At 39.2% G+C, this 18,246-nt stretch overlaps 1 protein-coding gene across 1 annotated transcript in view; it reads right to left on the bottom strand.

Moving 5' to 3' along the window:
- Positions 1–12,386: 12,386 nt before the first annotated feature.
- LOC132833011 (ectonucleotide pyrophosphatase/phosphodiesterase family member 3-like) overlaps positions 12,387–18,246 on the bottom strand; it is a 130,167-nt gene continuing 124,307 nt past the window's right edge. The window contains exons 22-23 of the mRNA XM_060851274.1: positions 14,672–14,828; positions 12,387–14,341 (exon numbers count right to left, since the gene is read on the bottom strand). Coding sequence (XP_060707257.1) covers positions 14,177–14,341; positions 14,672–14,828 — 322 coding nt within the window. The 3' untranslated portion in view covers positions 12,387–14,176. The remainder of the gene's footprint in view (positions 14,342–14,671; positions 14,829–18,246) is intronic.

The following is an 18,246-nucleotide window of genomic DNA, read 5'->3' as shown; positions in this document are numbered from 1 at the left end:
TTTGCCAACCCAAGCCTGGTTATCGTCCCTGCCTGTTGCCAGACAGCATCAAAACTTTCCACTTGGCAGTTTGTCACTCCCAGGGATTAAATGAGTTGGAGCAGGATGAGGCTAGACAAATTAAAAGAATGCATGATTCAAAATGAACTGGAAGATCAACAAGTCCAGTGAAAGAGCAATATGAAGCAGTGCTAACGTAGGACATAAAACACAGAAAAAGGTCATTCCATGCAATCAGCTCATGGTAGTGTTTACACTCTGCACAAGCTACTTCTTATTTTCCCTCATAGTACCATCTACTCACTTACCCTAATCAATACTGTTTTAATCACTTTGTTTCTTTGAATCCTTTACTTCATTTCTTGGCAACTATCTTATAACAGTGGCTTCTAGTTTAGCTATTTCCTACTGGAGGAATCAACCATTCTGTACTGCTCTATCAAAATCTTTCAAATTTTAAATAGCTGTATAAGATCATCTCGCAATCTTCTTTTCTTCAAGAGAAAACAGACAAAGCCTATCAATATTTTCTTGATATTTCTATGCATGTCTTGTATGACAGATGCAAACCTTCTCTATGGCTTCTCGAGGGCTTCTATATAATTTAATGAAGTATATAGTTACTACAACAGCACCCAGAACTCTAAGGTTTGACACAGGTTTAGCACAACTTACCTATTTTTCAATTCTGTTACCTGAGAAATAAATCATCGTTGTTTGTTTTTCTTATGATGTTGCTAATATGTGGTACAACATCTGGTGATTGATATATTTGTACACCAAGATGCCTTTGTAACTCTATGCCAAATAGACATTCATCTTATAAACAATATAACCATGTTTCTTTCCAGAACCAGATGAAATATATAAAAGCAAAGTAATATGTATACTGGAAAAACTCAGCAGGTCAACAATCTGTTAGAAGAAAGTGAGGACTGCAGATGCTGGAGACGAGAGTCAAGAGTGTGGTGCTGGAAAAGGACAGCAGGTTAGGCAGCAATGGAGGAGCAGGAGAATTGACTTTCCGGAATGAAGGACTTATACCTGAAACATAGATTCTCCTGCTCCTCGGATACTGCCTGATTTGCTGTGCTTTTCCAGCACCATACTCTCAACTCAGGTCAAGAATCTGTGGAGAGATAAGGTTAATGTTTCTAATCCAAAAGGGATCTCCTTCAGAACTGCATTCCCACCATCTGCTCTTTGGCTACCCTTTCAAAAAAATCATGAGGTTTACCTTAATGAAATGCATGCTAACTATTTGTTCTTTATTTCTTGATTTTCTTTAGTTCTCTCCTTTTGTTTCAATGCTATTCTTTTTTCCTTGCAGTGGCATTAGGTTAAATGGTCAATTACTCCTCAAACATGTTTTGTTTTTCTTCCTAAATATTGGAATCACCAGTCTGCTAGTCATCTGCCATTACACCTTTCGATAATGAATTATTAAATATGAATAATGACAGTTCTTCCATCACTTTTCTGGAGTGTTTCAAAATACATGACGTAATCCATCTGGACCAAGGCTTTTGACTTTTTGAGTTTGTTTAATTTATTCAATACATCTCTTTTGTTATTTTAAATATAATTTTCTCATTATTCATTTTATACTCGATGCCATGTCCATGTTCCTCTGTCACCTACCTGAAGTCAAGAACTTGGCAAATATTCACCAAACCACAGCAGTGTTTGCAATGGGTAAAGTAGGGAGGCAGGATCTGAGTCTACTCCAGCTAGAAGAGGTCTTAAAGGCATTAACCTGTGCACATAAAAGCTATAAAGCCAACTGACTTGACCACTGCCAGTATTATATTGTCTGTCCCTTAATTGTCCATGTGACAGCATGGGTGGGTCTGTGGTTAGCACTGTCGTCACACAGCGCCAGGAACTCAGGTTCAATTCCAGCCATGGGTGACTGTGGGGAATTTGTACTTTTTCCCCATGTCAACGTGGTTTTCTGTCGGGTGTTCTGGTTTCCTCCCACAGTCCAAAGATGTGCAGGTTGGTGGTTTGGCCATGCTAAATTGCCCATAGTGTCCAGATTTATGCAGACTGAGTGGATTAGAGTTACAGGGATAAGGGGTGGGGATGGATCTGAAGGGTTGGTGTGGATTCAGTGGGCTACATGACCTACTTACACATTGTATGGATTCTATACCTACCATTGCTTTGCTTTAACTGTTGATAGGTCAGTAAATATTTTTGTTATAGCGTCATAGAGATGTACAGCATGGAAACAGACTCTTCGATCAAACCCGTCCATGCCAGTCAGATATCCCAACCCAATCTAGTCCCACCTGCCAGCACCAAGCCCATATCCCTCCAAACCCTTCATATTCATACACCCATCCAAATGCCTTTTAAATGTTGTAATTGTACCAGCCTCCACCACTTCCTCTGGCAGCTCATTCCATACACGTACCACCCTTTGCGTGAAAAAGTTGCCCCTTAGGTCCCTTTTATATCTTTCCCCTCCCACCCTAAACTAGTATTTTGATTTATTTTCCTTGCTAATTTGGTTTCATAGTTCCTGTTTTGGGTCAGCATGGACCAGTTTGGGCCAAAGGGCCTGTCCCCATGCTGATGATATCTATGACTCTATGATTCTTCACATTCCGATTTTATTTTCATATCTCTCCTAAACTCAACTTAATCTCTCCTATCTTGCAATCTACTGTGCTCTATGTACCTAATGTATGTTTGTTTCTTCATGTTCAATTGGTCCCTTAGGACGTTTTTCACTCACGGGGTGTCACTCGAATATGGTCTGTTCTTTCTTTTATGCAGAATCAATTTTTCCCACACTCTGTTGAATACCTTTTTAATTATTTCCCATTTGAGAGAGCACAGAATATTTCCTAAGGGGGGACAATATTAGAAATGCCTCAAATGCCAGTCTCGCCAAACCAAAGCAGTAAAACAGCAAACAAAATGCCATCTCCTAGGTTACACGCTGTAAACACCGTAAATTTTATTAGTTTTCAAAAGAGCAAGCCAGCTTTCATTGCATCAGCTATTGGTTCATCAATCTTCACTGTAAGCAACGTTAACCTAGTGAGAATTATAAAGATATAGTGAACCAAAGGTTAAAATGCACGTGATCTTATCAGTACTGGATTTAGCAAAGCATCGATGAAACCAAGGAAAATCTAAGCCACTAAACCAAAGAAACAACACCTGACATCCCAATAAAGTTAGTACACAGGCGTCTCTGTGGTTTACAGTTTCAAAGATTGGTTAGATTGCATTTCTGGAAGGAGAAAAACAAGTTCTTTCATCGGCGGGCATTCTGAAAATATTTGAAAATATTTTGTTTAACTTTTCAAAATCTGTAATCACTTTGATGACTCATGCATAATACCCACAACATGCCTTCAACCATTAAACATATTTTACTAAACTGATTAACCTTCATCAAACACGAAATAAACTTAGTTAAGAAGAAGAAAGTGGAATCTTGCAATCTTTGATGTTTGCAGTAAAACTTAGATGACTATTCAATGAATATGAATTCATGATTTTAAAAAGGACAACACAGGAAATCTTCATTCTTCACTTTATTGTTTAGTACACAATATTCTAATTCAACAACTTAAATTAGATTCTCTATTACTTGTTCATTTTTTTCTGCTCTGATGTCTTGCTCTAGATGGTACTGGAAGAAAAACACACTTTAGTAACCCAATAATTCTATATTTATGTCAAAATGTTACAGAAAACCTTTGTTAATATATTGCAGCAAGTAACTTGGCATTGTTGCTGTACAAGTTAGCAGATGACTAGTCTAATGGAGACTACGCAGCCATTATTCTACACATCCATATGATTCACTAATGCCCTTTAGGGAATGATACTTTCTACTGTTGATGATTTGGCCTACATGTGATTCCAGACCTACTATGAGATGGTGGACTCTTAAATGCTGTCTTGGCAATTAGGGATGGGCAATAAATACAGACTTAGCAGGTCAGAGTTTGAGAAAGCAACCTCCTATTTCCCAGTGTTTGACCACTAATGCGTGTCCCTATATCTGAGGCAGAATCTAAATGCATACAGCTCAAACAATACCCAAGAAGTTTGACATCCTCAAGGACAACACAATCCACTTGACTGGCATCCTATCCACCACATTCAACACTTACCCCCTTTACCACCAATGCACAGTAATAACTCAGCAAGGATCCTTCAATAGCACCATCTCTAATACCTAGAAGCAGAAGGAGCAGTTACATTAGAACACCACCAGCTGCTAGTTCTCTTCCAAATCATGCACCATCCTGACTTGGAACTATATCGTATTCCTTCACCATTACTGGGTCAAAATCTTAAAACTCCCTCCCTAACAGCCCCTGTGGTTGTCCCTACATGCCAAGAACTACAGCAGTTCAAGAAGACAGCTCATCCCCATCTTCTCACAGGCAAGTAGGAATGGAAAATAAATGCAGGAATGAATTGAAAAAAATGAAACTTTGTTCTTGTTTACATCAACATTTCTTGTGAATTAGCCTGATGAGTCTGAAACAAAACAAAACTTTGACAAAATGTGTTTTTTTCCAGCAGTTATCAATTTCTGAATGTGAATTGTCAGATAACCATATATGGAACATCATGAATTTCACAAACTTATGTGAAGTGACACAAGACTGGAGCTCAAAAATGCAACTCTCAAAGGTTTAGGCTGTAAGATGAAATGATACTGAACCCAAGAAACCCAATTAAACTGTCAGCCCAAGGTAGTAGAAGAATGAAGATCTAGGGTCCCAAATATTAAACATATGAACATATGAAGTAAGAGTAAAGGTAGGCCCTGCAGCCCTCAAGACAGCTCCATGATTCAATATGATTATCATGTACCTGCTTCTTTTATAAATTTCACATTTCGATCCACCACTGATTTCTATCTACCACTGTCTTTAAAAAAATGACCCTGCTTCCGCCTCTTTTTGAGACAGAAAATTCCAGATCATATGAGAAAAAAATAATTCTTGTCATCTCAATCCTAAAATGGTGGCCCTTAATTTTTGATCAGTATCCCATCCTTCTGGACTCACTCACAAGAGGAAACATCCTATCCCCATCCATCTTGTTGAAGACTTTCAAAACCTGATAGACTTCAATCGAATCACCCTCGTTCTACTTAATTCCAGGAACAACATGTTCAGCGTGTCCAACCTTTCCTCATAATACAACCTACTAATCCCGATTTAGTAAACCACCTCTGACCCGTCTCCAATGCATTTACACACTTCCTTAATAAGGAAGCTAAAATTGGACACAGTATTCAAGCTGTGGTCTCACCAGTGCCTGTACAACATTCTTATGTTTATGTTCAAGTCAACTCAGAATAAAGGATAGCATCTTGTGACACATAAACTATAACACCCAGATTCCTGTCCACCTGAGAACTCTGTCATCATTCTCCATTTAAGTAGTACTTTGCTTTTTCATTCTTCTGCCAAGGAGAGCAATTTCTCATTTTCCCATGTAATACTCCATCTTCCATTCACTCAACATATCTATATCTAGCTGCATTGCCCTTATGCTTTTTTCATGATATACTTTCCTATATATCGTCAAGTTTAGTCACTCTGCTCGTGCTCGCCTCATCTAAATCACTGATGTAAATTGTAAAAAATTGAGGACCCAGCGCACATACATTTTTGGGATTCCACTAGTTACTACTTGCCTGCCAGTCAGACAAACGATGTGCCATAGTCATGCAATCTCTACCCCTACATATAACAGTGAAATTCCGCTCCTCATTGCACACCAGGTTCATTAAAGAATGTTAATATTGCTTGAGGATATTTAGGTCAGCAAGAAGTCAATGTCTTCAAAGAATGAAGAAGAAAGAGAAGAATGTTAAAAAAATAGTCAAATACACAATTAATGTAAGTTGTTTCATTCCTACGACAAATCTGTACGATAGAAATCATCACAAAGTCAAATTCCAAATATTTAACTAATTTAACATACCACTAGATGGAGCTTTATACACATCTTCCTCTACTTCTGGAATAAAGCTAATGAATTACCAACATCTGACAAACAGGAAAAAATGAGAGCTTTTCAGTAAAATTTTACAATGTGGTATTGTCGCTAGACCAGAGACTCAGATGATGCTCTAGGGACCAATGTTTGAAATCCACCATGGCAGATAGTACAATTTGTATCCAAAAATAAAATTTAGATCTTGGTAGACAATAAAATAATTCATTGAGAAGAGGAGATTCCAGAAATAACCCTATCTTCAAGAGTAGGTGCAAATGATAAGCCTGAGGCATCTGCATCCATCCTTAGCCAGAAATGCTGAGTGTATGACCCATCTTGGATTCCTCTGGAGACCACCAGCTTGATTCACTCCACAATATCAAGAAATGGCTGAATGCACTGAATGTTGCAAAGCCTATGGGCCCTGAAGACATTTTGGCAATAGTACTAAAGGTATAGAATCCAGACATTTCTTCACCTCTAGCCAACTGTTCCATCCAACTGACAATGTGGAAATTGCCCAGGGAAGTGTGTCCTGTCCACCTAAAGCAGACCAAGTCCAACACTGCCAATTACCACTCTATCAGTCACATTCAATCACTGGTAAATTGATGGAAGAGATCAAAGACCATTAAACAGCACTTGCTCAGCAACAACCTGCTCCCCGCTGCACAGTTTGTGTTCCGCCATGGTCATTCAACTCCTGGCCTCAATACAGCTATGTTTACAACTTATTCAAAGCAACTAAATTCCAGAGATGAGGCAAGAGTAATCATTGTAGATGACAAGACAAGATTAAAGGAGACAGGGACTAATTACTCATTACAGGATCCCTTGTCACCAATGTACACTTGTGTCCATAGTGCTTAGGTGACTGGGCCAGTTCAGTTTCAATAGCAATGTATGGACCTAAACTGCTGTGAACTACTGGATGGACTTAACCTTTTAATAAATACTTAATTCCCCTTTCCATAAGAGAATAAAATAGTCGGTGAGATGAAGGAACCAAAACAACAGTTACATTGACAAAGTTGCTAGCCTAAATTTCACATGACGCTTATATTAATGGATACTGCCTGATTATTCATCCACCAATGTACAGTGGTAGCAGCTGCACCATCTCGAAGATGCACTGTGGTAACTCAGCAAGGCTCCTTACACAGCACTCATCCAGACAAGGAGAGGATTCCGTAATGTTTCTGGCTTGATGATTGTAGATGACAGACAAGATTAAGGGAGACAGGGACTAAGTTACCCATTGCAGGATCCCTTACCACTGATGTGTACTTTTGTCCACAGGTGCTTATGTGACTGGGCCAGTTCAGTTTCAGTGGCAATGTGAAAGACTGTCAGATGTCCATGTCTAGCTGCGCATGAAGACTATTAAAAATTTCAGGAGATGTTAACTCAACATCAAGAAACTACTTGACCAAGGTTGGCATCAAGGAGCTCAAACAAAACAAAGTCAATGGAAATCAAGGGAAAGTTCCCTGGTGGTGCAAGTCATACCTATGGCAAAGGAAGATTTTAATAGTTGTTGAAGGTTAATCATCTCTGTCCCAGGACATCTTTGTGGTAATCACTCAGATTAGACAGTTTATAATCGACCCAGAGATGTTATTACATGCCTCTGAAGCAGGTGGGACTTGATTAGATTAGATTAGATTACTTACAGTGTGGAAACAGGCCCTTCGGCCCAACAAGTCCACACCGACCCGCCGAAGCGCAACCCACCCATACCCCTACATATACCCCTTACCTAACACTACGGGCAATTTAGCATGGCCAATTCACCTGACCCGCCGGAAACATTATGGAATTCTCTCCACTTGTCTGAATGAGTGCCGCTTTAAGAACACTCAAAAAGCTCAGTAACATCCAGAATAAAGTGAACAACTTGATTGACACCCAATCACTACTTCCAATGTTTATTTCCTTTACCACCAAATCAGGATGGTGGTGGTGTTCCCATGTTCCTGCTGCCCTTGTTTTTCCAGGTGGTAGAGGTTCCAGGTTTAGAAATTGCTGTGTAAGGAGCCTTGCTGAGTTACCACTGTGCATCTTTTGAGATAGTGCAGCTGCTACACTGTACATTGATGGTGAACAGATAACCAGGCAGAACTCATTGAGGTAAGCACCACTGTTTAGGTCTATACTCAACAGAGTTTAGAAAGGTGAGAGGAGACCTAATTGAAGCATACTAGAAGTAAATAGGTTTGATAAATAAGTCATGTAACCAATATTTTCTTTTGTGGAGTAATCAAGATTGAGGTAATAAACTTAGGCTAAGGGGTGACAGATTTAAGATAGAGATGAACAGAATCAACTTCTCTTAAAGGGCCGTGAATCTGTGGAATTGTGCTGGATTACTGAATCAATTTAAGAAAGGGATAGGCAAATTTTTAATCAGTAATAGGTTAAAGGGTTATGGAGAGCAGGCAGGAAAGTGAAGTTGAGGTCAAGGTGGTTGTATTTAATGGTGATATAGCCACGATTGTATTTAATGGTGGTACAGGTTTGAGGGGCTGTTCCAATTCCTAGTTCTTACATTCATATCCAAATCCACTTTAATTTCAATTCCTTTAACCAAGAATGTAAAATTAGAATAACAAGGCCAGCTTGAGAACAAACTGCAGAAAATCCTCTTTATTAGCGGCATTGTGGCTCAGTGGTTAGCACTTCTGCCTCACAATGCCAGGGACCCGGGTTCAATTCCTGCCTCGGATGACTGTTTGTGCAAACTCCACACATTCTCCCTGTATCTGCGTGGGTTCCCTTCGGGTGATCCGGTTTCCTCCCACAATCCAAAGATGTGCAGGTCAGGGGAATTGGCTATACCAAATTGTCCATAGTGTTAGGTGCATCAGTGAGGGGTAAATAAAAGGCAGGGAAATGGGTTCTGAGTGGGTTACTCTTCAGAGGGTCTGTGTGGACTTCTTGGGCCGAAGGGCCTAATTCCATAATCAGTGTGATCGTGGTTCATGAATTCACCTGTCTGGACCAAAAAAAAGGTAGCAACAAAATCCAGCATCTGCAGACAAATTTGCATATATGCAATTTTTAACAAAGTCTGCACTCAATAATTTCATCATTCGTGGAGATCTCAGAAACAGAATGCACATGGGATTCAGTTTTCACTCAATATTCTTACAGTTGGCTTGAATCAGCCAAACTAGTGCCAAAGATCTGGGTATTTAAAACTGCACTAAAAACTACTCAATTTTATTTTCAATGATTTTTTTTGCATTGCTTTAAGATGCAATTAGTTCTCCAACTACACTGATTTTCTTATATTTATATAACATTACTAGTCCCATTTTAAAAAAAAGTTTCTATATTAAAACCATACTGAGAAACTGACTAGGGTAAATTAGCAACAATAATAAATAAGTCAGCAAAGTTTTTAAGTAATTTTCAGTGGATGTTATATCAGGTTATATGGTCATAGAGGACAGGGTATTTAATAAAAAATGCCTCAGCCACATCAATAAAACTGAATTGTTTACTGCTCGTCAATACCAATGAATACCTTCTGATGGAACAAAACTTTCTATCACATCACTCAGTTGCACAGATTTCTCGATGTTTGAGGTGACATAAATGTGGATTTTAATTGGACACGAAACTGATCCAGCAAAGCTCTGCCCTCATATTTCACACCTGTCTGATTGTGCTTACAGTTCTTCATGAAAGTTATACAGGAAGGAGGAGGCATTGCAGTTTTGGTTAAGGAGGTAACTACAGTGCTGGAGGAAGAGAATGTCTAAGAGGATCCAAAGGCAAAGTCAATTTGGCTAGAGCTAAGGAATAAATAAGATACAATTACATTTACTTAGTGTGGTCTAGACCAACAACTAGTAGAAAGGATGCAGGAAATTAGAGAGAAATGCCAACATTGTTAAATAGTTGCGGTGGGGTACTTCTATTACCCAAAAATAGACTGGAATACTAATAATGCAAGGAGCAGAGAGGGTAAATATTTCTAGATTGTAATCAGGAGAATTTTCTATATCAGTCTGTTGTCAGTCCAATAAAAAGGATGCGGTGTTGGATGTAGCCTTTGGAAATGATGTGGGCCAAGTGGATCAGTTGCTAGTGTGGATTATTTAGGAGACAGTGGTCATGGTATTGTAAGGTCCATGCAACAACCAAGAGTAAGAAAAATCGACTGGTGGAAAGCTGACTTCAATAGGGTAAGAAAAGAACTATCAGGATTGTCTGGAACAAGAGGTGGCAGGAAAAACAGTAACTGAACAATGGGATATCTTCAAAGAGAAAATGTTCAGCTACAGTCGATATATATTCCCTTAAATGGGAAAGGTAGGACAAACAAATTCAGAATTTCTGGATGGCAAAGGAGATAAAGATTAACACTCAAAAGATAATGTTTATCACAGGCATAAGGCAGAAAATATAACAGAGTCAAAATGAACACCTAAGCAGGAAGGTGAAAAAAATCATGAGAAAAGACTAGCTGCTGACAGAAAGGAGAATCCCAAATTCATCTGTAAGCATCGAAATAGTGAAGGGGTGGTTAGAGGAGGAGCAGGACTGATGTGAGAGCAAAAAAGGGGATTTAAACAAGGATTTTGAAGGAAGTGAGGATAGAACTTATGGGGGGAGCTGTCCATAATCTTTCTGTTTTCCCTACATTCAAAAGACTGAAGAATTGCAAACATTAAAGCCTTTTTCAAGAAAAGGTGTGGAGGATAATCCCAGCAGTTGCAGTCCAGCTAGTTTATCTTTGGTGGTGGGGAAGCTTCGCGAAACAATTATTAGGTTCTGGATGATTAGTTTTTTTTTAATTCACCCACAGGATGTGGGTGTCACTGGCTGGCCAACATTTATTACCCATCCATGGTTGCCCTTGACTAAGTGGTAAGTTGCTTTCTTGAACTGCTGCAATCCACATACTTTAGGTAGACCCACAATGTTGCATGGAAGGGAATTCCAGGACTTTAACACCCAACAATACGGAAGGAACAGTGATATGTTTCCAAATCAGGATGGTGAGTGGTTTGGAGGGGATCTTGCAGTTGATGGTGTTCCCATGTATGTGCTGCCCTGGACCTTCGAGATAGAAGTGGTCATTGCTTTGGAAGGTGTAGTCTAAACAGCTCTGGTGAATTTCTGCAGCTTTTTTGTAGAGAGTACACACTGCTGCTACTGAGCATCAGTGGTGGAGGGAATGGATTTGGTGCCAATCAAGCAAGCTGTTTTGCCCTTGATGGTGTCAGGTTTTGAATGTTGTTGGAGATGCACCCATTCAGGCAAGTGGGAAGTATTCTGTCACATTCCTGACTTGTGCCTTCTAAGATGTTGCAAAGACCTTGGGGAGTCAGGAGATGGGTTATTCACAGCAGTATTCCTGGCTTCTGCCTTACCCTTGTAGCTACTGTATTCATACGGATATTCTGGTTCAGTTTATAGTCAACGGTAACCCCCTGGTTGTTGATAGTAGAGGATTCAGTGATGGCAATGCCATTGAACATCAAGGGGAAATGGTTAGATTGCCTTTTAGTTGAGATGGTTATTGCATGTGTACCAAATGTCACTTCCCACTTTTCAGCTCAAGCTTGAATGTTGTCCAGGTCTTGCTACGCTTTGACATGGACTGCTTCAGTATCCAATGGGTCACAAGTGGTGCCAAACATTGTGTAGTCATTGGGGAACATTTCCACTTCTGACCTTATGATGGAGAAAGAGTCAGTGATGAAGCAGCTGAAAATAGTTGGTCCTGGGAAACGATCCTGAGGAACTCATGCAGAGATGTTCTGGAGTTGAGATTTAAATTGATGTGTAAAAAACTGCAAGACACTTAGATAATTATTATATTTAGTGCAAGTCATTCTGTTGTAATGCATTTCATCAACCGCATTGACGAATTGGGAACTCTTTCTACAATGTGAATTTTTAAAATTGTGTTGGCTGCAATGCAATTACATTGCCAACACTTTAATTGCTGTTTCTAAACAGCAATCTTTCTATAACGCAGGATTGCACATGAACACAACCACTATGTTATAGAAAAATTGACTGTATGGAGAAAATGCCAGAGATTGGCATTAGCTAATGATTCCTGTCTGAAGAGTGAACGCAGGGACAATAGGCCAAATGTGCTCCTTCTGCATTATAAATTTCTGAGGTTCTGTCAGTTTGGCTTGTAATTTGAACTGCTCAATAGTTTAAAAGACTGTATACACAGTCTGTTCTGTTTAAAGAATATAAGTCATACTGTATTGGTAGGTTAAACTGCACTCCAAATGTGCGTAGGATAAAATCCATGACAATATAAGTTAATATACTTACAAGTAATAATGACTCTGCAATGACAAGTACACAAAAAAGACACAAAACATCAGTTCTGTTATTATAATTATTATTAATTGAGGAACAAAATCATAATAAATGTACACTGCCAAATATTAGGCAAATTACAGGTTTCATTGCAAGGGTGACCCTGTTACATTAATCCAATCAATACTATAGTACAGACAATACTATAAAGAATGATCAGCATAAACCATTTTCTTTTCCTAAAGTGGTAACTAGAGGGTTTATGTTGTATCAACGAATAATGGAAAACAGATAAGAACTTGGGGAGATGGGACCAAGTGGATTCCGGGAGGATGTTTCCCTTTGTGGGAAGACAAAAAGCAGGGAATGATTTAAGAATAAGGGCTCTCGATTTTAGGACAGGGACATGAGGATTTATTTTCTCTTTTTCAGGGATCCCTAGTACGTGGAAGGCTTGGTCTTTGGAGCTATTCAAGGCTGAATTCAATAGATTTTGGATTGACAAGAAAATCATGGGTAATGAAGTGCAATCATAAAACTGGAGCCCAGACTACAACTAGATCAGCCACGATTATCTCAACTACTGAATGGTGGAGCAGGCTGAAAGGGTCAAATTGCCCATCCCTGCTCCCAAGTGGTTTGTTCCTATGGATTCAAACTTTCCCCGTCCTGCTGGAAGTTCAGAAGAAAACCCATTCAATAAATCTAAACTGAAGTTGAGGTGAGGAAGTTCCTGACCATTAAAAAAATACTGGGAATTATCTTCTTTGAACTTGGAATCAGTAAAAATATTAGTGTAGGCATTTAAAAAAACTTGGACTAGCTCAAAAGGAATTTATCATCTTGCTTTATGAGCAATAACCTAGTGCTGTAAAATTCTTTAAATGAAATAAAATTGGTTATTAAAGTCATGCTATTAAAATAATTAATTTGATACAGTTCTAATTGAATTGCCTCCTTTCAAATAATTGAAGACAGCACTTATTTCCATTAATGGTCTAATCATATTCAATTACCGGTAATTAATTGTTGAATGTCATATAACTAATTTGAGACAGTTTTAGAAGTGATATTGGAAAAACTTACTTAGAAAATTTTGAAAAAGGATTATTTGGAAGGGTACAGAACAAAGGATATTAAGATGATCATTAAGCAGGAAGATAGTAAAAGACAAACTAACAAAACCTGAATCAGTACAACTGATTCAACGGTTGAACATTATTTAACTTGTTACTACCTGAAACTTCATTTACAAAGCCCAAGCTAGAGATTTAATTTAGAAACTACTTATTATGACAAGCATTATTACAACCTGCAGAGTTGCATTTTGTTACTGGTAGTAAGTCATGTAATACTGTGTGATTCTTGTTCTACCAAATATATTGTTATGGTGATCAGGGATGGTGCAATTTATTATATTGATTATATTATGTAGTTAAGTAAAGCAGTACATTCAGTTTCATGTCATGTGCCAAGGTCTTTCAGGTGTGACAAGAGTTGTTGGTTTATGCAGGTCAGACTCTACAATTTATTAAATCCTAAAGCCAAATGGTAACGAATACATGAAATGAGACATGGATGGTAACCTCCAATGCAATTCTCCTTAATCTTTTTTCAATCAAATTTTTGCCAGAAATTGTGCTTCTAAAATAATCTAAAGTTGAAAACAAAGTAGGTAAAATTCCCAATGAAATTAATGAGCTTTCATTGTACTGCACTTTAATTACATTGTGTGCCCTGATACTCTTGGATATTACTAGAACTTCTTTTAAAGCACATCCAAAGTGCTGAATTTCATAATTACAAATATGCATACACAAAATAAATACATTAAGAATGTAAAAATGTCGTGGTATATTTCACAAGCCTTTTAAAAATAAACAAGTTACATTTAGACTTTATCTGACGGCAGATGCGTCTTCAGTTGTAAAATCTCATTGACTGGCTGCTTTCTGTCCTGATAAAAGTCAAGCCCTGTGATCAGCTCCACATCCCTCACTCGTGCTCTGTGAGCCCAGATTCGCTTCTCAACCCACTGGGATTCCTCTTTGCCATCCTGCCAAAGAGTACAGGACTCGATCATTGACAGCTTTCTGTTTTATAAGTATCTAAATCAAAGGCTTCCAAAATTCCTTGAAATATAAACTTAATGGGCTTTAGAGCCAACCAAGGACCAATGCTTCAAATACCGGACAGGTAGTTTGTTACATTTATTTCTTCATAACAATTAGTTCCGTATAGTTTTAAAAATATTCAAAGTTTATTAAAAGGCATAAGACACATTTTCTAAAAAGACTTTTAAAAACACTTTATCAAGCTGCCAAGATTAGTTACTTAATCTGTACTAGAGATGTCACAACACAATCAGTACTTCAGGTTTACTTACTGCACAGCTCTCACTGTTGTCAGGTCTGTGAGGCAGAATGAAAGCCAATACATCCAGTGAGGTATTACACGTTAGAGGGGTTCTCAAGGTGTCCTTGCAATTGGTAAGGATAATGTAGTAGTGAGTTGGAATAGGGATTTCCATATTGTTAACTTTCCTTCAAAAACAAAATGATTCATTTGAACAAAAAAGTACTTTATTGATTTACTACATGATCAGTCTGATCACTTTTTATGATTTATAATCTGCATGCCTACATTTCTTTGGTCTCCACTCTTACATGCATACTCAAAGGAGGGACACTATTCATTTTTCTTTATTCTACAAAATTTGTTATTTCACATTTGTTTGCAAAAAATATGCAGTAGTCACAAAGATACTGACTTATGGCTTTCTATTCTGGATTAGTGGTGCTGGAAGAGCACAGCAGTTCAGGCAGCATCCGAGGAGCAGGAAAATCGACATTCTTGTAGAGAGAGGAGGAAAACTTCTTCAAGGCAGGCATTCTTGCAAGAGGATTCGTAGTAGGGTTAAAATCAACTCAGGGAGTCCCTCTCCCACTGCACTTTGCTACTTTCTCTCCACCCCCACCACCCTCTAGCTTATCTCTCCACCCTTCAGGCTCTCTGCCTTTATTCCTGATGAAGGGCTTTTGCCCGAAACGTCGATTTTAATGCTCCTTGGATGCTGCCTGAACTGCTGTGCTCTTCCAGCACCACTAATCCAGAATCTGGTTTCCAGCATCTGCAGTCATTGTTTTTACCTTATGGCGTCCTATAATTAGTTCCAATTTTTCTTACATCTTGTTATTCCTGTAATTTGGTGTATTCAGCAAACTTGTATATCACTACGCTTGTTCCTATGTCACAATATTTATGCAACAAAGATAAATGAAGACCCAGCATAAATCTGTGGGCAATCAAATATTTTTACTATTATTTTCCATTGCATAATTAATGTTATTGATGGGGAAGGTCCAGAAGGAGAGAGGTTATCCTGTGTCTTTATAATGAGCTGGTTTGACCACACTTTGAGTATGGAGTATAAGCTCTGATCATCCTAGCTTAAAACAAACAGAGGTGCAGTGAGGTGACTGTAAAGAAATATTTAAGAATGATCCCAAGTGGAAAGGAGTTATGTTCTGAGAAAATTCATGATGAAAATTAAACATTGGAGTTTAGATAGAATATTAAGGAGAATCTCATTAAACAAAAAAGATAATATATGTTCTAGATAAGACAAGTAAAGAATATTCTAGAGCATTAAAGTTATTGAGCAAGGTGTGTAATACAACCATGAACTTAAGTCAGTCAAAAAGTAAATTTTAAAAAATGTGTCAAGCTCTTCTTTCTTCGTTTTGATAGAAGTTTAGGATCATCTACTGGTGTCAATATCTTAAGGGGCCTTCACGGAGTTAGCTTAAGAGATTGAAACCCATTTTTCCAATGTGTTAACCAATCGAAAGGTCTTCATTTTGCATACTTGACTCTTTAATGTTGGTTTTAATAAAACAAAAGGAGATAGTACCGGAATATGTATTGAACTGAATCAGTGACAGGAAGCAGAAGCTAGTGGTTTTTCAGCCTTAGAGATGGTTTGGAATGGAGCCCCTGAAGGGTCAGATTTGGTTCCATGACTGTTCAATTAATATAAATTGAACCATTTATTAATATAAATGGTACTTAGGATAGCAAGTACCATTCCAATGTTAGCTTATAATAAATATTTTCCAATAGGATGGAGAGACTGGAGGATAATTGTAGATGTCACCAGTGCCAGGGCCCTGTTGCATCTCCTGTTTTTAGGACTCTTAGTCCACGTGATGGTATTAAATTGGAAAGAGTGCAAAAAAAAATTGCAAAGGTGTTACCCAGACTGGAGAGTTTGAGCAATAAGAAGAGGCTGGACAGGCTGGGACTTGTTCCCTGGAGCATATGAGGCTGAGGGGTGACCTTATGAGGTGCATAGATAGGTGATTAGCCAAGGTCTTCTCTCCAGGGTATGGGAGTCCAAAACTGGAGTGCACAGGTTTAAAGTGAGACAGGAAAGACTTAAAAGGAACCTGTGGGGCAACTTTTTTCCACACAGATGGTGGTGCGTATATGAAATGAGCTGCCAGAGGAAGTGGGAGAGGTGAGAGTACAATTATAACATTTATAAGACATTTAGACAGGTACATGGATAGGAAGGTTTAGAGGGATATGGGCCAAATGCAGGCAAATGGGACTAGGTCAGTTTAAGAACCTTGGTCAACATGGATGAGTTGGGCTAAGGGGTCTGTTTCCATGCTATATAACTCTATGGTGCTGAAGACACACGGGCTTTGACGTAGAGGTGCTCTAGCTCTGTTGAGGATGAATGATGAAGTTAGGGGTCAGGCACTCGGGCCCTCACTAATGGGTAGCACGGTGGCACAATGGTTAGCACTGCTGCCTCACAGCGCCAGAGACCCGGGTTCAATTCCCGCCTCAGGCGACAGACTGTGTGGAGTTTGCACATTCTCCCCGTGTCTGCATGGGTTTCCTGCGGGTGCTCCAATTTCCTCCCACAGTCCAAAGATGTGCAGGTTAGGTGAATTGGCCATGCTAAATTGCCCGTAGTGTTAGGTGAAGGGGTAAATGTAGGAGTATGGGTGGGTTGGGCTTCGGTGGGTTGGTGTGGACTTGTTGGGCTGAAGGGCCTGTTTCCACACTGTAAGTAATCTAATCCTTTCCTTAACATCAACACTAGCCAGAGATGCTGAAGGACAGAAATGTGTTCAACCCAACCCAATCCTGAGACCTGATGGACTGACAACAATTTGCTCACAGTTCATTAATGTGTGGGCTGACTGAATTTAATTCAATTTGATTCCTATTGGTTTTTCAGCTGCCCATCCAACCATCACCTTGTAGTCATTGTGTCCCCTCAACCCTATGGCTCTCAGCCTTGTTAGTTACACTGACCCCTTCCAACTGTCAACCACAATCTGCAAGCCACTCCACTTATCTGGGTGCTTCAACAGGCGACCCCCCCCCACTGCGGAATACATGACACCATCATCTACTGGCAACTGTCAACCATGAACGGCCCTCACCACGACTCAATGCCTGTCTGCCTGTACACATGATCCTCTCCCATATGGATTCTTCATTTGTCACTGACTGTCTTCAGTATTATGAGCTCAAGACCCTCAAGTACATGGATTTTGGGTGATTTTCACCTTGAGTAACTCCCTTCTCTAGGCTTTGGATGTCAGAATGACAGAGAGTTTGGAGAAATGGACAGAAGCATGATGGATGAAATTCAAAATCAAGTCAGATAGAGTCATAGAGATGTACAGCATGGAAACAGACCCTTCGGTCCAACCCGGCCATGCCGACCAGATATCCCAACCCAATGTATTCCCACCTGCCAGCACCTGGCCCATATCCCTCCAAATCCTTCCTATTCATATACCCATCAAAATGCATCTTAAATGTTGCAATTGTACCAGCCTCCACCACTTCCTCTGGCAGCTCATTCCATACACGTACAACTCTCTATGTGAAAAAGTTGCCCCTTAGGTCTCTTTTATATCTTTCCCCTCTCACCCT

Source organism: Hemiscyllium ocellatum, chromosome 3 (assembly GCF_020745735.1).
Source record: "Hemiscyllium ocellatum isolate sHemOce1 chromosome 3, sHemOce1.pat.X.cur, whole genome shotgun sequence".
NCBI lineage: Eukaryota > Metazoa > Chordata > Chondrichthyes > Orectolobiformes > Hemiscylliidae > Hemiscyllium > Hemiscyllium ocellatum.
This window is presented reverse-complemented; position numbering and strand designations above follow the sequence as displayed.